Source organism: Epargyreus clarus, unplaced genomic scaffold, assembly GCF_041222505.1.
Source record: "Epargyreus clarus isolate Ecla_fem2 unplaced genomic scaffold, WU_Ecla_fem_2.2 ptg000004l, whole genome shotgun sequence".
NCBI classification, from domain to species: Eukaryota; Metazoa; Arthropoda; class Insecta; order Lepidoptera; family Hesperiidae; genus Epargyreus; species Epargyreus clarus.
The window spans coordinates 10,213,318-10,234,228 of NW_027332212.1; the positions used below are offsets into that span (position 1 = coordinate 10,213,318).

At 35.1% G+C, this 20,911-nt stretch overlaps 3 protein-coding genes across 5 annotated transcripts in view; all 3 read right to left on the reverse strand.

Annotated features, from left to right (window-relative positions):
* Positions 1-8,524, reverse strand: part of S6KL (ribosomal protein S6 kinase like) — a 76,819-nt gene extending 68,295 nt beyond the window's left edge. For both annotated transcript variants that reach the window (XM_073093238.1, XM_073093239.1), the window contains exons 1-4: positions 8,333-8,524; positions 8,005-8,117; positions 7,385-7,613; positions 1,922-2,045 (exon numbers count right to left, since the gene is read on the reverse strand). In XM_073093238.1, the coding sequence (XP_072949339.1) occupies positions 1,922-2,045; positions 7,385-7,613; positions 8,005-8,117; positions 8,333-8,422 (556 nt within the window). In that variant the 5' untranslated portion in view covers positions 8,423-8,524. The remainder of the gene's footprint in view (positions 1-1,921; positions 2,046-7,384; positions 7,614-8,004; positions 8,118-8,332) is intronic.
* An 857-nt stretch (positions 8,525-9,381) lies between these two features.
* On the reverse strand, positions 9,382-12,003 carry LOC140757498 (uncharacterized). Its single transcript, XM_073093241.1, has 2 exons — positions 11,524-12,003; positions 9,382-11,445 (listed from the first exon to the last, which is right to left on the reverse strand). Exons 1-2 carry the CDS (start codon positions 11,665-11,667, stop codon positions 9,475-9,477), a joined length of 2,115 nt encoding a protein of 704 aa, XP_072949342.1. The 5' UTR covers positions 11,668-12,003; the 3' UTR covers positions 9,382-9,474.
* Positions 12,004-12,566: 563 nt separating this feature from the next.
* Positions 12,567-19,643, reverse strand: Ppat-Dpck (Bifunctional Phosphopantetheine adenylyltransferase - Dephospho-CoA kinase). Of its 2 annotated transcripts, none has more exons than XM_073093244.1 (10): positions 19,457-19,643; positions 18,867-19,036; positions 18,221-18,401; positions 17,648-17,827; positions 17,152-17,300; positions 16,236-16,436; positions 15,775-15,863; positions 15,455-15,620; positions 14,896-15,078; positions 12,567-14,269 (listed from the first exon to the last, which is right to left on the reverse strand). In XM_073093244.1, exons 2-10 carry the CDS (start codon positions 19,029-19,031, stop codon positions 14,072-14,074), a joined length of 1,512 nt encoding a protein of 503 aa, XP_072949345.1. In that variant the 5' UTR covers positions 19,032-19,036; positions 19,457-19,643; the 3' UTR covers positions 12,567-14,071. The 2 variants fall into 2 exon arrangements, with proteins under 2 accessions (XP_072949345.1, XP_072949343.1); XM_073093242.1 differs by having other exon boundaries at positions 19,147-19,643.
* Between the last annotated feature and the right edge of the window lie 1,268 nt (positions 19,644-20,911).

A 20,911-nucleotide genomic window follows, 5' to 3' on the forward strand; every position in this document is an offset into this window, starting at 1 on the left:
TTGATCACAATTACGCTAACCTAACCTAACCTGACAATAAAATAAAACAAAGCAGATTAAACAATATTATAACGATCGATCGATCGTATCGATGGTACGATCGTAAATAGTCGATACACGAAAGGTTCTATCGGAAAAACGTGCGTAAATTGTGTAGAATACGCCGATTAATAATAACTAATCCAATCAATCTTTGGTAGTCAAAACATTGTATGGATTGATTTTCAATAACAGGTGTTATAAATGGCGAGACAAGGCGAGTATCTTAGCCCTCAGAACTTTTGTTCTATAAGGGTACATCTTTTATAGTTCGTAACATATGTCCTGGGTGGCAGTGTGCACTTACCATCTAGTCGTGCTACATACGAGGGTACGTTTTTAAGTTCGCGGAATGAGGGACAAGGAGCGAAAATAAAATGTCAAAATTATTTTTCTTTTTCTACATATTCTCCTGCAAGACGAATGCATTTTTCAGATCTTTGTATTAACTTATTTAAACCCTCATAAAAAAATGTTTCGTCCTTGTCGGAAAAATTGCGTCCTTAACTTCTTCGTCTGTAGAAAATTTATTTCCACGAAGCTCTTTTTTCATTTTTGGAAAGAGATAATAATCGCTGGGAGCCAGGTCTGGCCTATAGGGTGGGTGATTTAAAATATCAAAGCTCACCTTATGCAGGGCAGCCAGTGCAATACGGCTTTTGTGTACGGGCGCATTGTCGTGCAACAGCAGGACACCTCTGGTTGATTTTCCCCGTCTTTTTTCTTTGATGGCTTCTTTTAACCGCTCCAGGATAGTTGCGTAATATTCTCCGGTTATAGAGACACCTTTATCTTTATAATCTATTAACAAAATTCCTTCTGAATCCCAAAAGACTGTCGCCATGAATTTTCCGGCCGATTGTGACACCTTAAACCTTTTAGGAGGTGCTGTACCCTTTTTATGCCACTGCATGAAGTCTTGTTTAGACTCAGGTTCATAATGGTGAACCCAAGTTTCATCTCAAGTAACAATTCGATTCAATACAATATCTTTATCTTCTCCACAGAGGTCCAAAAACGCACGGGAACATTCAACGCGCTGTTGTTTTTGAGGCGGCGTGAGCATTCTCGGCACCCACCGCGCGCTGACCTTAGTCATGCCAAGATGGTCATGCAGAAATTTAAAAATGCTTGTTTCCGATACTCCAACCATTTCTGCAAGCTGTTCCTTCTTTAGCCGAGCATCTTCCAGTACTAATTTTTCGACTTTCGCCATCGTTTCCGGAGTGGTCACCTCAACAGACCGTCTGGGTCGTGGGTCGTCTTCAAGTGAATCCCTGCCTAGCTTAAAAAGGTTGTTCCACTTGTAAACCATCGTTTTTCCAGGGCAAGAGTCCCCGTAAACCGATGACATCTTTTCCATTATGATTTGCACAGACTTTCCTTGCTTGGTAAGGAACTTTATAACGGCGCGATGCTCGATTTTCTCCATACTTTAATTTTTTTTCCGGATTGAGTTGTTTAATTGTCGATAGTTTTAAAACTAATGATGCAATTGTGATAAAACTTTATATTTATACTATTTATGAGTCACTTAACACGTACCGCCCTTAACGAGCCCGCTATCCCCCCTCCAACCCTGCCATTCCGCGGACTTAAAAACGCACCCTCGTAGTCATTTTCTACTTTAATTTTATACAAAACGAGCTTTTGCCCGCGGCTTCGCTCGCGTTACGAAGTAATATTTTCATCCCCTATTTTATCCCCTTGGGGGTAGAATTGATCAAAATCCTTTCTTAGCGGATGCCTACGTCATAACATCTACCTGCATGCAAAATTTCAGCCCGATCCGTCCAGTGGTTTGGGCTGTGCGTTGACAGATCACTATGCCAGTCAGTCACCTTTGAGTTATATATATTTAGATTTATACAAAATGACTTACCAATATACAGTCTTTTCTTGGTTTGCCAGCGAGACACGGCGCCCGCGATGAACGAATGGTGTCCACAAGCTGTTTGGATTCGGGCCTCCTCCTTAACTTGACTCACCGCGTTCTCGCTTACTATCTGAAAGGGAATGAAATGTTACTATTTAATAATAATTATCTAAGTTTGACGACCTTTCAGTGGCCTAGTAGTTGAAACTTGGCCCCCAATCGGGGGGTCCGATGTTCAAACCCAAACTCACCTCTGATGTTACAAAGGTATGTGCGTATTAGTAATCAATTATCACTTGTTGTAACGGTAAAGGAACATCGTGAGGAAATCTTCTCACCTCAGCATTCATTAAAAAAAAAAATCAAAGGTATGTGAAATTCACTTATTCTTTGGTCAGTGCAGTAGCCGCTCTTTGCCAAACTTTTTAAACATACAAGGCAGAAATTGTTATTTTTATAACAATGGGCTAGCAAACAAGGAAGCAGTCCACCTTATGGTAAGTAGTCGCTGCTGTCATTTGTGACCAAATCCATATAAAACAGATTCCACCTGAAGCCGACAAAGACGTTGCCAGTCTTATGGACTAAGATGGTTGCCTCTTATGTATGTCAGCATCCACGTCATCATCAACCCATTACTGTCCCACTGCTGGGCACGGATCTCCTCTCAGAATGAGAAGGATTAGGCCATAGTCCACCGCGCTGGCCAAGTGCGTATTGGTAGACTTCACATAACTTTGAGATTTTTTTTTTTTATAAATCTCATAGGTATGCAGGTTTCCTCACGGTGTTTTCCTTCACCGTTTAGCAAGTGATAATTAATTTCTAATACGCACATAACTTCGAAAAATTAGAGGTGCGTGCCTGGGATTTGAACCTCGAACCCCTCGATCCAGAGGCCGAGTTTCTTAACCACTAGGCTATCACTGCTAACTTCCACGTCATATTACCCAAATGTAGAATTGGACCACCCTAGAAATGGGTGTGAAGGTGGTACCTCCCCGGTCGAACTCTACTGACTGTACCATCTTGAACACCGTATCGTTATCAAAACATAAAATACTCGTATCTACAATTCTACATGTATTTATTATAAGGCAACGGGTAGAAATATATTCTTCCTACTTTAGTGCAATTTTCTAAGCTGGATTTATGGTCAGTCGGTAACACGTGTCTTTGGACAGGTTTTGTTTGAGTTTTTATTTAATGAGTATGGAGGAACGTGTAATGGTAAACGGATACTTTGTCTTGCGGGTGGTTTAAAATTTAAATACATTGCAGGTGTGTTGCCAGCCGCATTCGAGACTCCAGTTCGCTGATTTGCCGATTATAAAAACGTAGACAAAGAAATAAAATAGATATCTAATAAACGACAAATGTGTCTTTACTAAAATTACGCCTACGAATATTGTTTGTATTGTCAGACTAATCAGAGTAAAGTTCTCTGTAACGAATACGAAAGAATACAAACAACAATGAATTTTTGTTTTTCTATACTATGGGAGTTGCAAGCATGCAGTCAATTTGATGGTAAGGGTCTACTGTTGCTCATAGACAACAGTAATTAACTTCAGATAAGATTAGAGTGCTACCTGAGGACGGTCACAGATGTATACTACTCCTGAAGACTAACTAGGAACTTCTCGTTTAAAAGTATCTCTTCCTTACTACGCCCTTAAAACCAAAACATATCCGCTCTTAATACTGTTAAATTTGGACAGAAACCATTATTATTTTTTAGCAGTCTATTTAGTTATTCCCTCTGTGTATAAACGTCTGAAATACTATTTATACATACAGTTATCACATTGTGTTTAAGATATAGTTAGATCTATAATAGTATCTATTGATGATATTTGCATAAACATATAGTGTGAATGAAAATACAGCCAATGACCGCCCGATAAGCAATGTTAAAAAACATTGTTATTCTACTTTTCATACTTTATCATAGGACTCTTGTTCACTTTTTGTGATGGAAAGAGGTAATAAGCATGCAAAATGTTAAGTAGGTCCTATAGCTCACGAGCACCTGTCGACAAATCTAACTAGATAGGAGTACAACGAGAAGTTGATCAAAGATGCATTGCCATAATAGAAAAGTCTACATGGCCTGGGGTTTAATCCATAATAGCGCTACACAGCTGCTACGAGGTAAAAATAGGCGTGGGGATATCCCGCCGTTGCACCGCAGAGATTACTGTTTAATTTGTTGCCCAAATTCATAAAAATATGAACATTGCGAAATAAATAACAACTGTGTTTTATTTCAAAACACAATACTGATACTTTGAAATGCGTTAAGGGAAATAGCAGCAAAGATAGCGTCAACCTAAAACCTACCAATCAAATGGATTTTTTTATGAGCTAGGAGTAGAAAACGCATGGACAGTTCACTTGAGCGTAAGAAGTCACGCCCCTGGACATATGTTACCAAATCCATTTAGAACACGAGACCTCCCTGAGTTCATCACATTTGATCACAAATGCATTACCACTCCAGTGGACTAAGATGCTCGCCTCTGAATGATTACAATCGATTACAAATGATTTAGCTATCGTATAGAGTATATACTAAGAAGGTCGCCTTATATAACAACAACAAAAAATACTCTTTATTTGTACACCATATAAGATACATATAACACTATAAATGAGATAGCGTACAAAAAGGCGGCCTTATCGCTTAGAAGCGATTTCTTCCAGGCAACCTTTGGGATGGAGTTAAAGAAATATGAGATCGTAGGAAGGTAGGGTGTACACATACAGTAAGTACATAATATAAGTTAGCGGACATCCTCACCCATCCACTGAAACACAGAACTTGACGCTAGAAATATGTAGGGCGGTGGCACCTCCCCGGTCGAACTATTTTAGATATAGCGGAATCTAATGATCACTATGATAAAACATGACATACGAGTCAATTAAAACCTAACAATTCTTTTTCGATATTCTGCCAACGAGCTATGCCCGTTTCCTCATAGGACGATGCTATTAATATCCTATCACACAGAGAGTAGTTTTTAGCTTGCAACTAACAATGATTGTAATTGTAAGTTATAACATCTTTATAATTATAACTAGAAGAAATTTTCGCAAGCATAGCATAAGCGTGAATGAACATCATCTACAAAGATAGGAAACGACGGGCGTGATCGGGAGTTAGATAAAGCTTCGTACCTTTTTTTTGTTTACGAGGGGAAAACCTTTAAAAGGTACTCTATGCCGTGGGAGCGACACGGGGTTATGTGGGATTCTTACCGCACTAAAATCCCCCCGGTAGCCATCCTCGGCGCTGCGTTGAGGACTCCGGGATCTCCAGGGAACGCAACCGTAGCCCCATCGGGCTCCTCCCAGGTGAGAAAAAGCTCGCCACATCCTGTGGTACATACCGCCGTCCTTTCCGGGGTCGCTGGCCGGGCGGTTCAAGCTCCCACTCTTACCGCTCATTACCCCGGAAGCTTCGTACTTAGGCTAACATGAGGAGCAACTGCCAGGAGTGCAGCGTTCAGATTAGCGCATTTTGCCATTAGGGTTTGGGCAGGAAGAAATGTCATCATACGGATGCGAGGATTATGTACCATAATACAAATTATAGTCGTATTTGAAAGAAGTAGCTAGAGACAGCTAAATTCAAAAGTTGCCAGGTGCGCTCATAACCCTGTGTATGATATTGGTTAGATGAATGACCCCTAGGGTGATTAGTGACTACGTGACAAGCACCCTTCCGTGCTTATGAGGTCATGTTTAGCAGTCTGTTTAAGATATTCGGTAGTGAACCTAAAACCTTGTCAGAGGCTTTACGGGCGTTTTTAATAACATCCAAAATGGGTTGGTCACCACCCGCTTTTTTTTGTTTTCGAGGGGAAACCTTCAAAAGACACCCGACGACGTGGGAGCGACGCCGGGTTAGGTGGGATTTTTACCGCACTAAACCACCCCGGTGGCCGTCCTCAGCGCTTGGTGGAGAACTCCGGGATCTCCGCTGGAACACAACCAGAGTCCTCCGATCGGGCTCTGCCCTAGGGGAGCAGTTTACACTCCTCCCGCACCATCTGGTGTTCACGACAGTATGCTACCGCACATACCGCCGTCCTTCCCGGGACCGCTTACTGGACCGTTCGAGCTCCCACTCTTGCCGCCCGCAACCCCGGAAGCCCCCTTTTAGTCGCCTCTTACGTCAGGCAGGGGTTACCGTAGCCCTATTCTAGTCCCGGAACTACAGGGACAAGTACAATGGCCCCTATTACAGATATACTGTGAAAAAAGTGTATATCTGTTATGGTTCAAGAGAGAGCAGAGAGTTAGTAATAGGAACCCTAAGATGCTTGCTGGCTGCTTTATGTAGTTACCTACAAAACATTAATATTATTTGTCTTTAATGTTACCTCATCAGTCATGACCATGCCACACGTCACTAACACCAAATATATGTTGCAAATAAATACCATACATCATACAATAACATATTTGTAGAATTATTAATAAGCCATGATATTAGCATAATATTAACCATTTAAATTGTGCATACAATTTTGCTGATATTTCTATTTGAAATATTATTTATAGGTACAGAATAATTTCTGAAATTTTCTACACTTGATTATAAAGTACACAAAGTGTAATTCTATTGTGGGTATCATTAAGGCATAAAGACATCTTCAGTAACAAACACCTAGACCAGAAGAAAATCTTAAGTTTATCATCTAAATCTATCTGTAGTCTGGGGATTGAACCTAGATTTTACTGCAAATAAGACTAGTGTAACACCCATTCTATCACATCATCATGCCCTAGTAGTGGAGGTCAAGCAATTACAGAAAATAATAAAGGTATCATTAATATTGTAGCACATGTAAACAATAATGAATAAATTTTATAAATAGTCATTAATTATGTCACTTATTGATATGTGATGCAATATATTCATCACTTGTACCAGACTATAATTAGGTTAATAGATAAATCTGTATCATTGTTGATAAAATTCTTCTAATAAGATTTTGGATATGATATTTCATATTTCCATGATTTGACTCACATAACCATATTAAAAATATGTTATTCTTTGTGAGATATGTGAAAGGATTGAAATGTTTATAATTTTGCCTTTTGATTCAAAACAAAATAATTAATGAAGAAATAAATATATAAAAGTCAATGTTCTTTACACATCAACTATTTTTCATACCATACATTTCAGTTCAGTACAATTATTTCACCCTAATCTCCAAAAACTATTAACAAACTTAGTTTGTATCAAATTAGTGCAAAAGTTAATAATTGCAGTCATTATAAAAATTATTGAACATAGAGTTTTTTTTATGATTATTGCGTGATAATAACTGATGTTAGACTTATAATTATACAGTTAGTTACCATTTTAACATGTATATTATGAGCTTAGTATAAGTAGCCTGTTTAATAATTTGGAACTAAGTGTGTTACTAGTAAGCAGAAACTCACCTGTGACTTCCTAAGCACTTTCAGAGCATACTCCTTGTCCTCACTAAGTTTCTTCACCTTGTATACCTCACCGTAAGCACCTTTTGCGATTTTTTTAACTAGTTGGAAGTCTTTATGTAGTAAGTCAGTGGTAATGGGAAATTCTGGCAGGAATATGGACTCCTTGTGGGCGACCGGCCAAGCTGTTTTACTTGCTTCAAGTGGGTTCTTTAGTGTTGAATCATTCCACCTGAAACCAACAAAAAATTGAAGGTCAATGAGCCAAAATAACCTATAAGAGTACATTTATTCAAGTGTTCTGTCATAGTGTTGGAATAGGCAAGTGATAATTTACATTTTGTATCTGCATCACTAATTAAATAACTACTTATTATTCAACTTTGAAAATGTTTTTATTCAAAAATTGTATACTATTTATAGATCTGATGCATTATGTAGATTTAAAGTTGTAATTGTGATTTAAGTAAACAATCTCATTATAAATTAGTCATTTATTTAAAAACAATGTTGTATAATAACGTATGTTGACATTTACGACGAGACAAAATTTATGCGTTGAATCATCTAAGTTCTTGTTTATGTTTTGTAAATTTTGTAATAGATTATGTATGTACACTAACCTTCGCCTGGACACTCGAGACCAAGGCCGCGATGCGCTGTATACAGACTGGTTGCTTGTTACGCTAACGTACGAGCGCCCACTGAGGTTACCCACGAAATGAGACAAACTGAACTGCACACAAAAATAAACATCACTTGCACGAAAACGTAACAAAGGATCGACAAATGACGCTAATGATACACATCCGCACCTACTTCTAGTATATTCCGAAAGCCAAGAACAATGTAAGGACAAGAGCTCTCCTACGAGAGCAACAAAGCGTTTTTTTCGTTACGTATATTCAGCTGAGAATGACATTAGCAAGTTTTCATTTCATCGCACTTTACCTGACTCGAATATGCTTGGCCGTCTCGGGCGGAATGCGAGGATTGTTTCTGATTCTTATGCTGTACGCTCTTATTATGAGTATTTCCCATTAAATTAAGTTACTTTATTATTGCTTGTAATTATTATTTTTTACAAATACTTAAAAACTAACAACACAAATATCGTTCCTTTCAACCATAAGCCCGCCCATAAACAATTATGAAATTAACAGACAAAAAAAACTGTGAGATGGACAGATAACAAACAAAATAACCACAGATAAAAATAAAAAATCACAATATCCTAATCATCCTACGTCATACAGTTAAAAAAGACATGATTTTTTACTTATAAATTGATTTTCTGACTTTAAATTAATGTACCGGGGACCTAAATTATAGTTACAATGCGTAAAATTTATACCTATTTAACATAATTTGCAATATTCGAAGCCATGACTTATTTTATGGCTTATTATATGTGTATAATCAATTTTAATACGTAAGAAAAATGCTATTAATTGCAGGTGTTAATTCGGTATGTACCTTATAATTTAAATACGTATTTGAACTACGCTGGACTTATTATTACTTTAATTGTCTATGCCAAGAAATCTGTCAGCTCTTCCTCAGCTTATAAATACTGTATTGCCAGATCTTATTAAAAATGGCGCGAAATTTAACATCAAGTTGCTAGTCAATTTTGAATTTAAGAAAATATCTATAATCAGTATCTCTATCAGTAGCATCCATAGAAGAGAAAAGCAAGAATTGAATACACAGGTATCCGTCATTAATTATTAATCAATAGATTAAAGAAATAATGCTAATTGATTAGTGTCGAAGCCTTCATGATATTAATATTTTATTTAATTTGTATTGTCGTCAATCCATTACTGGGTCCCACTGCTGAGTACGGGTCTCTTCTTAGATTTAGGGAGGACTTGGGCATGAGGTTCAAAATTATTTAACGATTCGTGGACATTTGGTTCCAAAATTACCAAATAAAACATAAATCAAGTATATTTATTTATTAACAAGTTAATAGTAGATTTATTATTATATGATTCAAATAATTTTAATAGCTAAAAATACTAATCTATGGCTAAAAATAAAACAAGTCATACAAGTGCAAGAGTGCTACATTGTCATACTATAGAAACTTAGATTGTTTGAGTCCAACTATCATTTACGTTCTTTACATTCAGTTTTTTCCTTTTCAATTTTCGGACTTTCAAAGCAAACGATGCTTTAAACTTTCTCATTTTTACAACACCATGTGTTTTAACCCAAAAATACATACCCATTCCTATTTCGACAAAAAATATAAATATACTTGTTCCAGCGAGCATGCCGTAGCATTTAAATATGCCTATTACATCTTCCATATTTAAAGGATTTATTGGCGCTTCTTCTTTTATGTCGTTAAATCTGTACTGTTCCCATTTCTTTATAAGTCCAGCTTCCACTAATGCTCTTGCTATCTTATTGTACGACGCAGTCAGAGTTGAATGTCTGTGAAGGATCATGTTTAAATAATGACTATGAATCCTATCGCCAGTCGCGACATGAAGAAATTGTTGTCCTTTGTCATTCAATATATTCCTTTCAAAATATCGACCAACAGCACAGTCGACCACACAAAACCTGCGACTATCATTTTTCATTGAATTAACACAACCGAACAGTTCTTGAATAGGCACCCTTCGAGAATTGATCATCCGGAATCTCTCTTCATCTTCTGGAAGAACTATGTCCGGCGAGGCTACGCCTTCTATGGGGTAATCTTTCTCAAGAACATCTTCAAACGTATCAACCTCTTTACCTCTCTTGTATGCTGAGAATATAGATATTATAGCGGCTTGGGTGCTAAAATTTATAACAAAGAAACTCCAAATGGCAACGGACAAAAAGATGCGAAACGATCCTCTCTTTGGGGGACTATCTAAACTAATGGACAGTATTGTTCTGAAAGTGTTAATCAAATCTTTTCCTGCTTGATCGAAACTAAAGTATCCAATTTGCTCTGTATTAAAAACGAAGAAAACAAACCAAGTGCAAAAGAAACATATAATAAATTGAATTATAACATCGACGTTGTTTTGCAAAAATTTTGCGTCAAACACTATAGTTTCGAAGCCGGCTCGATGTGACACAAAACATACTCCACTCTCCTTAATTGCGACCGTGTTATCAACTTCTGCAATGACTATGTCAAATTGATACAATGGATAAAGCAGTAGATCAGATTTTCTCTGAATAAACGCAAAAACTTGCTGAATATTTATCTCAAAGTTAAATTTTCCTTTTATAATATCTTGACAAAGAGAGAGGTCTATTGTAAAGTTCATACGCTCAGCCATAGTGTTCCATAGCATGCCATCTCGGGAATGCAAACTAAAAGTGCCATTACCCTCTTCCCTCATCTCTAGAAATGGTAATACTTCAACTGCAAATGCTCTTAGTGCACATCCATGCAAATTTTTGCCTTTATCTTCAAAAAGTTTTAGATTGTGTAATAATGACATATTATTATATGGAATTTCATAAGTATCGTATCCTAAACATGTACCAAGATTATTAACGCGGCGTTTCGATTGTAAGGGAACGTTTTCGCATCCATCTTCGCAAATAAACGATTTTTCATATGTATCAATCGGCAAGCTTAATTTTCTAGCTGTCCAGCATCCAAAAAGATTTTGAAACTTTATATAATCGCATGTATATGGATTATACTCAGATATAAAGAGCATTTCTTTAGTATCGTCATACTGTACTATTATTACATTTATGGCTCTGTGGTACCAAAAGATGAAAAACATTTTTGCCACAATATCTTTCGTTACCGGGCTGTGATAGTAAAGAATAATATTTGAGAGCGGATGAAAAAATGGCACCTTAACAGTTTTCGTCAAAGCTGCTTCAAATTCGTCGAAGTCTAAGCAATTTATAACAATTGTGTTCGAATGGTATGGAACGACGTGTTTAATTTCATGAGGATTATTCAAAAAGTCTATATTTGAGATGGTATGGGGGTTTATTTTTATTTTGTTGTAGAACGAATTTGAGAAATTTCCTACAGCAAATAAATTTGTCCATCCATTACTTTTCCAATTGAAAGTAATAATATCAATCTGGAATGAAAAATAATATAGAAATTAATAAAATTTCATTTCTTATTCAGTTTAACAAGTACTTATATATTTACTTACAATCATGTCTAGCCTCTTTTCCTCTTTATCTATAACATTTTCCAGAATGATTGCTTCACAAGCTGTGTGATAAACGGAAAAATATACTAGGATTAACTTCAGTGGATACATTTTCAAAGCAGGCACTCCATTGAAGTGATTCATGGGAAATCTAGAAACTACTTATCATGTCTGTGTGTAAATATGTTCATCCAATTTAGACTAAATTATTGATAACTGTAGACATATAATGACTATTTTTCTCATTAGATAATGTAGTTATGACCACTTTTATAATTTCGTTAAAATCAGACCACAATCAGAGTTAATGTCATGTCTAATATCATGCCCATTTCGTAAATCATACTAATTTTGTAAAAAGGTCATAATTCCGATTATGTTTGATATTTTAAGTATCTATGCTTATGTAGGTATATTAAGTGGTTAATTCGAGTCACATGAGCACAAAGACACTGCCAAAATAATGTATAGAAATTATGAATTTGATTGATGAATAAATGAATAATGATGATTATGAATTTGAAGGTGGTAGAACCCTTTGTGGTTCGACTCCGGCGGCACCACCGCCACACCTATTTCTAATAACAGCATCACCTAATAACAGCAGTGTTAGGAGCTGCTGTGTTCCGGTTTGAAGGGTGTGATAAGGGAGACAGACTTTTCCGAGGCGTTCCAGCTTAGTCCTCAGGGGTAGCGGCGCATCTGTGGCCGACCTCAGGTAGGAATATCTTATCTTATCTGGGATTGATTACAGATGTCCATGGGCGGCAGTAGCCACTTACCATCAGGTGGACTGCATGCTCGTCTGCTACTCTTACATTATAAATATATATATATGATTTTGTGTCGCCTTTTAATGCCTGCAGATTTAAATGGGGCCTTGGTCTGAAGATTATACATATACATACAAGATATTTAGAAAACTTTCATAGCGTGATTCAGAGCTGTCTCTTGTCAATTTGTGGGAGGTGCCATACTACATCATTCCATACGAACATAGAACAGCTAGTACACTTAAAATATAAAATTACTGAACAAGTTCATTTAAAAATATATTTTATTATAATAACATTCTTATTCATACAAGTGTATTAACAAAACCATCTAACAAAAATAATTGGTTACATAGGTACAACTATTCAAGCAAGCTTATTATAACAATTTATAAACATAATAACAGGACTAACAGAAAATAAATAATAATACACACTTATATTAAGTAGCACATTCGTATTATAGTACTATAACTCTTTATAAGTAGTATTATTCTTATATATATAATTGGTGTTCTTTTTACTTTAACATCTATAAAAACACATGAAAATAATTTTATCACACAAACTCTTGTAACTAATTACCCACGGTCGTTTGAAACTCCAATCAAGCACATGACTATCATCCACATCAGTTTCATATGCGTTCATTTTTTACCACATAAAAAACTGCTTTCCTAAACTTTACTGAAGGTGAAAATTTGATCACATCAAGTGAATTTAGATATACAGATAAATGTCTATTGACGTAACAGATAGATACATTACTTTTTTATTTATTGGTTTGGGCAAGAAGCGCTATCTTTGAGTTGATATGGCCGTGCGTAATAAATAAATTATTTGATTATTTTATTGTAGTCGCAAATAGTATGTAAGTAGTATGTAAGTATTACTCAGTTTCACGCACAGTACAAAAAAATAAGTTAATATACATTTTATTTATACATGATTTTTCTGTTTGTTACCTAATTTAATACATAACATGAATTATTTTTTATCTAAAGCCCAAATACCCTGCACTTAGCCCATAATCATGCTCTTTACATCCCAAAAACATTTTACAGAATACTTACTGTCAATTTGTATTCCTTAAAACAAAGCATTGAATTACATTTAATGATAATACCATAGATTAGTAAAGAGTACTCACTCCTAACAAGAGAATGTAACCAATTTTGACAATTGATATTGTCACTGTCATCTATTTTCGTGTTTGAAAAATATAAAAAAAGTAGTTTTTAGAGTATTTACGAATGAAACGATAGTTCTCCGCGATTGTTCTTCGATTTCGTGTTGTTTTTGCACCACTTAACTGCACATGTCGTCATTGTTTCGCGTAAATTACACCATGACAGTCGGGGACGTAATGGGAAAACCGTCAGCAATTACGTATGTGTCTGCCATTTGTGACTTCCTTTAATTACAAGGTGGTGAGATATCTTTACTAATCTATGAATAGTACATTCATCAGCATCACTCATTCATTCAGTTTCGATGATTCATGTAATGCTTTAGTTATGATAAAAAAGCAATATATACTTAATTTTAATTATATTACACAGCTTTATGTTAATTATTATACTATAATGACAAACAGATCAACCTTTATACAATATACGTAAATATTATTGTCTTTCTTTAATATAAAGCGCTAAGTATGTCTTCAACATATTAAAAAATTACAAAAATGCATTGCTTATATTTGTTCAGTAGCTTAATCGACGTAATCTTGATTATAATGTCTAATGCTGTTCAGAATCTTTGTAACATAGAATTTATTTTCTATTGCTGAGGTAAGCCTGAAGCTGCTCCCAGGCTTTGTCTACCTGTCCTGCGGTATACTCGTGGCTCCAGTACGGGCTGAACACAACATTGGCCATGGCAATTTGCTCTAGATTTGTCGGTTGGGCCTCCACTCGCAGCTTTGCTTCTTCTTCGGTCAGATTGTTGCGGGTTTGCAGTCTTTTTATTGCCTGAATTGTATTGATATAACAAAATTAATTGTTGCAATTTATTATGAATAGAAGTAATGTAAAATAAATGTGACTGTAAGAATCTTTAGTTTTGGAAGAAGATGTCTCTTGTTTTAGGGCGCTTTTAGATTAGTCGCACGGCTTCAAAACTACAATCGCGCGTACTTTATTACGCCATGATATTAAATTATATAATAGTTACACATACAAAGATTCCAAAAATATAACAAAATTATTTACGTCGCCATTTACGCTTGTTACAAAGTGCGCAAATGGGTTAACAGAAGCTTTATTGATGAGAAATTTAAAAAATGCGTCGATTTCAATCCATATTTGGAGGCCGTATGGCGATGGCTACGAAAGCAATACGGTGCTCGCGTTAATGACGGCCCGCCTTTGTTATCATTAAATATATAATATATCGATACCTTAATTCGCAAACCAGCCAACTCCAATTTTTTTCAAAATGTTCTTTTTATTTATTTTGATAATAAATGGCGTTAAACGAAATCAAAATAAATAAAAAAAAAATCATTTTGATAAAAAGTTGGCTGGTTTGCGTTTTAAGGTATCGATATGTAAAATTTTCAATATCTAAAACATATAAGAGAATACTGCACACTTACTTCAGTTGGTGGTATTATCACTGACCACAGTTGGTGGCAGTATTTGTACCACTTGGCGCGCACCATGACAGCCGCCTCCATCACTACTACCCTATAACCTTCTTTACCCAATGCTTGGATACGTTTCTGTGCCTCTTCGATTACAGCTGGCCATATGATTTGGTTCAGTTTTTCTAGCTGCGCCTAAAAAGTATAGTAATAATATTCCATAATGCAAATAAATGTGCTAAAATGCTTATATTTGTAATGCATGTAATTTACAATACTATAAAATGTTGTTGTAAATTTTCAAGTAGAATTATTTTTATTCCAAAGAATTTATTTGACAATAAAATCAATGTTATTAAATTATACCAAAATTAATTATGCCATTAAGAGTCCATTTGGTTACCTTATATATTCTCGTGTACACTACACACAAAAATATTTAAATGATACAAGACTAATAATTAGAAATAGGTTGAAGTTTACAACCAACTTCCGTAGTTATTTAAATATATCTATGTCATACAAATGATACTAATAAGATGCAATACACTTATATTAATTATTATAATACCTTATCGCTAAATACTATTTGTCCTAATTTCCGTCTGTCCACTTCTCCAGTCTCTGTAATAACGTGTTTGCCAAATTCTTCAGATATGGTGTGATTCAGAGGAAGGCCTGGTTTGTACAACTCATGTGCAATAATATCACAGTTCACAACCGCAGCTCCTTTTAACCTGGAAAAAGTTTGAGCATATAATTAACATCTTAAAAAGGTTTTTTATATAGGTATTTATATAAATGTATTAATTAAGTCATTTTTCTTTAAGTACTTATTATGACTTAAAAAAAAAATTCAAATCAAATGAAATATATTCACTAATAACTAACCTTAACCTTTCTGTAATATTGGTCTTGCCACTTGCTATTCCACCAGCTAGTCCGATTACATAAGGCCAGTCTGGAATATTAGGGTTCGGCTGCAAGCAAAGAAATTTCAATATATAGTATAGTGATAAGAAATACACCTTATACATACACCAAAGTTGATCAATGTTATCATCATCATCAACCTATTACTGTCCCACTGCTGGGCACGGGTCTCCTCTCATAATGAGAAGGATTTGGCCACAGTGCACTGCACTGGCCAAGTGCATGTTGGTAGACTTCACATACCTTTGAGATTGTTTTTTTATAAATCTCTCAGGTACGCAAGTTACCTCATGATGTTTTCCTTCACCAATCAATGTTACACACAACTTTAATTATTAGTTATACTGGATACCATCACTGAGATACTCTAGCATGATGATGTCAATACATTATAAAAGAAATTATAATATGCTTCTTACCATAGGCGGTTTTAAGAAAGTGCCTAACAACCGCATCCTTTGATTGCTAGAACTGACTTTGGATTCTTCCTCCGCACATTGTTTACGTAGATCTGTTGCAAGACCAATAACATGCACATCTAATACGGAGAGGCCTTTTTCTTTGCGTTTTTCATTCACCTTCTCAGCACCACGGATTGTTTCTTCACTCACTATTATTAACTAGAGAATAAAAATTAAAAAGACACAATTTGAATTTTTTTATATTACAAAATTTAGAATAGTTAAACACCATTTCTGGCATGAATGTGCAAGATATGGTATGAACTTCCTTCTGAGGTGTGCCTAGAGTGTTCTGTATGACATGTTCAGTGGTACATAATATGAGTGCTCTTCAAGAAAGGTGAACTTTTAAGCTGTTGTTCAAGTTCTCCTTCAAAACTAGAGATGCATTGGCAACTCCTCTGGTGAAGTAAATGTCTACAGGCTATAGTGACTACAGGCCATCCGTTATCCTATCTGTTTTTACAACTATGTTTTTTTTTTATAATATGGGAGTAGCAGACGAGCATGCAGTCCACCTGATGGTAAGTGGCTACTGCCGCCCATGGACATCTGTAATCGGCCCCAGATAGGTTTAGATATTCCTACCTGAGGTCGGCCACAGATGCGCCGCTACCTCTGAGGCTTAAGCTGGAACGCCTCGAAAAAGTATGTCTCCCTTACCACACCCTTCAAAACGGAAAACAGCAGCGCCTACCACTGCTGTTATAAGGCAGAAATAGGTGTGGCGTTGGTGCCGTCGATTCGAACCACAAAGGGTTCTACAACTTTCCAACAACACATACAAAATGTGGGTTTGTATACAAAATGTGTCCATGGTTATTATTAGAAAACATAACATGTACATATAATAAAATGTTATTGAAGTCTCTACCTGGAATCTAGGGTCATCCTTTGTGGGTCCATACATATCATGTAATGGAACAATGTTGTATTCTAAATCTGGATTTATGTCTGTTAAAAATTCATACACAGCCTTCATTCTGTCTTCTACTGGTTCCACTAACTCCCAAAGTATTTTGCCTGCAATAACATTATGTGCCGTAAATTATAACAATTTTATAGAACTAACAAATTAAAAATAACATATATGATGTGATTTTGTTTCTCATTATGTATAATTAAGTTAATCTTAATTCAATAGTATTTTTTTGTGTAGTTAGTTATATATTATATCAAATAGAGGTGACTTTCTTAATATGTGATCTAATTTATTTAAAAGAACTCCATCCAATATTTTTATTCTAGTCTACTTAGCTATATATTGTTGATACAATATATAGTTCAATCTCTACCTTATGGTAGAGATGTCTCAATTAACATGTGACTTAATTTAGAAGTAAAAAAGCAGGAGTTGAGATGGTCCTTACTCTGAATCATATTTACATCAGTGACCCCCACCGTGACATGCTTCGTGGCTCGTAACGCTGCTTGAGATAGAAGAATCTTGTGGCCGTTGTGAAGTTTGTCGAATGTGCCACCGAGTGCCACATATTCATAGGTTTTCACTGGCTCCGTAGTTTCATCACAATACCCCATGTCTTCAGATTCTAAGACAATCATGTATTGTTTTGTTACAAAATTAACCTACTACTAATATCACTAAATTAAGTAAATAAAAAGGAATTGTATAATGATAACATGTCTAGATAAGTATTCTGTATGTAAAAGGAAGTTTTAAAAAATGTTTATATTTTTCTTTCAGGATGAAAAGGTTAGACACCAGCAGTCTTAAGAATCCAGTATATTACATTCCTATGATCTTACAATAAATTGTGACAATGATTGAGACTATGAAAGAGGCAGTAGTAGCAGTGATAACCTAGTTAGTTTGGCCTCTCACAATTGCAGGGTCCGAGGTTTAAATCCCAGGCACCTCTGATATTAAAAGACAATGTGAAAAGAAAATGAAAAATGTGAAATAATTAATGATGGAAGCTTACCAACAGTTTGCAAATGAAACTTATCTTGAACATTTACTACAGATTGTTTAAGATTGTCCGTTTCTTCTGAGAGTTCACTATCATACATAATTATATCTATAGGGTAACTTGTCTTGATTTTTTTAACAGCTTCTCTAGGTTTGAGCATGAGTCTCACATCTAAGTCTCCACATGGCATTCCCTGCAAAACAAAGAAATATCTACTTAGTGAATACCTAGCTTTGGCTTGTACTTCATCTACATGGGCCTCATTTATCTGGATAAGAATATCCTATATGTAAATCCAGGACATAAATTTGGCACGAAAGAGTAACAAATATCCATCTATCCTCACAAACTTTCACCTTTATAATAGTTGTAAGATAGGTGTTAGACGATTAGAAAGAAGATGAACAATCACTCATTAAGACATAGCAATACTTGTATGTAATTTATATAGATGTTTGTAATTAACTCCCCATCATCACATACTAGCTCTGAACCCTATATACACAACCCTATATACTGATTATACTAACCATTGGATCTGGTGTCAGAAATATATTACATTATAAGCTTCTTATGCCTTACCATGCCTTTTAATCAAAGTAGAAATAACTATGTACATTACTTATTTAATCACTTAGGGAAAAGATGTTGGCCTTACCCCTGAATAAATATTATTTATCTCTCTATTAACAATAGGCAGTGAGCTCTCTGGTCCATTATTAAACTTTATATACAAAACTCTTCGGACTATCTTTGAAACTTTGTTACATAAAATGTGTGCTTTAGCAGCATTGGAAACAAAAAGTAGTCCATTATTTGCCATTTGCCCTGGAAATAACAAAAAATGACACTAAATATTACAATGATATACACTCTTTTACATATACATACTCAAATAATATTTAGTAATATAGGGCCCCTGTAGAAACATAACCTACCTGATTTTTTTGCCTTAGAATCATGATTCATCACAAACACATATGAGACAATTACAGATAACACAACCACTGCGGAGGACACTAACACAATTCTAAGCATTTTAAGATTAAAGTCCAAAGGTTATGTGTACAATACTTCAGAATGTAATCATTACATTCATAAAGTTTTCAGTTCTATGTATACAAGCTAAATCTACATATTCATGTATATATTACATCGGGAAATACCCGGTACGCCACAAGTTATAATTAACTACTACTTTCATGATTCCTAAATGCGAAAATGTATTAACATTTTAAAATGAATTACCTAAATGTACTCGACAATCTCAGAAAATTATATGCTATTTGCCGTCCGGCTATAAAAAAAGACTGCCTGCAAAATAAGATAGTACGTGTTGTTGGTATTGTTTTATCATTTTCTTATCTTTACTTTCATTCAATTCAACAAAACTAACTTCACCAACTAGAATACACATACACGTCAAGTGACATAATATGACAACTGTCAAGTAGAGTTAAGTAGACAGGTCGAAGACTTATTGGCAGTGATTGGAAAATAATAATAGCTACGATTATAAACATTTAACAGTCAAAAAATAAAAAAATGTGATATTTTATAAATTGTCATTTAAATGTGTTTAATAAAATACGTTGTGGTTAATTTCAATGTTCAAGTAATGGACGAGAAAAAAATTAAAGCCGCTTTCGGCAGGGGTTGGCTTTGACCTGGGTTTTCAGAAATAAGTTCATTATGCATTAAGTATATTTACAAAATTACTTTGGGAGTTAATAGTATTCTCACAATAGCTATGTGGGTTCTACACAACGATTTGAGCTATTTAATTTATTTAGAGACAAAATCACATTAAAAAGGCATTTATTTCGGTATTATAAAATCATTATATTTATCTTTGGGGTGATCAGTGTATAGAACGGCAAACTGTATAAGGAGGTATTATTTAAAATATGGTTGCATATAATGTTGTACTATACAGGTATTGAACAAACCTACAATGATTAACTTCTATTAAATGGAATGCAAAAACAAACGCATACAATATTTTTATATAATTTTATTTAAATCTGAATAAAAATATTTACAACAATAATTTAAAGCATGTCATTCACATAAAGCTTTGTTCGATTAAAAAACACACTATACAATCTTAACTTTCTTTTTATCATCATATCTTGCTTAAACACAAACATAGACTACACTATTACTTAACATTATAATCAGAGTATGGCATGTTGTCATTTAAGGCCTTTTCATATCACGCAGGTTTATGTCCGTGTCTCACTCGCATGATGCAGCCCTTTCGTGTCCTGCGTGTGTGTAATTTATATGAGAGAAAATTATTTATGAAATGGAGGATGCAAATGGTATGCATGCGAACATGGTACTGCGGGGAAATACCCGCGTGATGTGATAGCTAACATGCCCTTAGTACACGTTCAAAGTTCGGAATCTATAGCATTTAATACAAATGTTTGCTAGTAAAAATAATCTCAAAATAACTGTCATTTTCTAAGCTTTTAGCTTATGATTTATTTAATAATTCTTTGTTCCTGTTTATATCACTTAATATTTTAGGTGACATGGTTAGGTCGTACGTTTCCTAAGTCGGAATTGTTCAAGCTTAACATTTAGTTTGATATTTGGATATCTTCGGACAACATGTGATTCGAGGCGTTAAACCTATTGATCGCTATGACTTTTCCAATAAGTATACGCTTTCATTTTAATGAACTTTACCGTAGT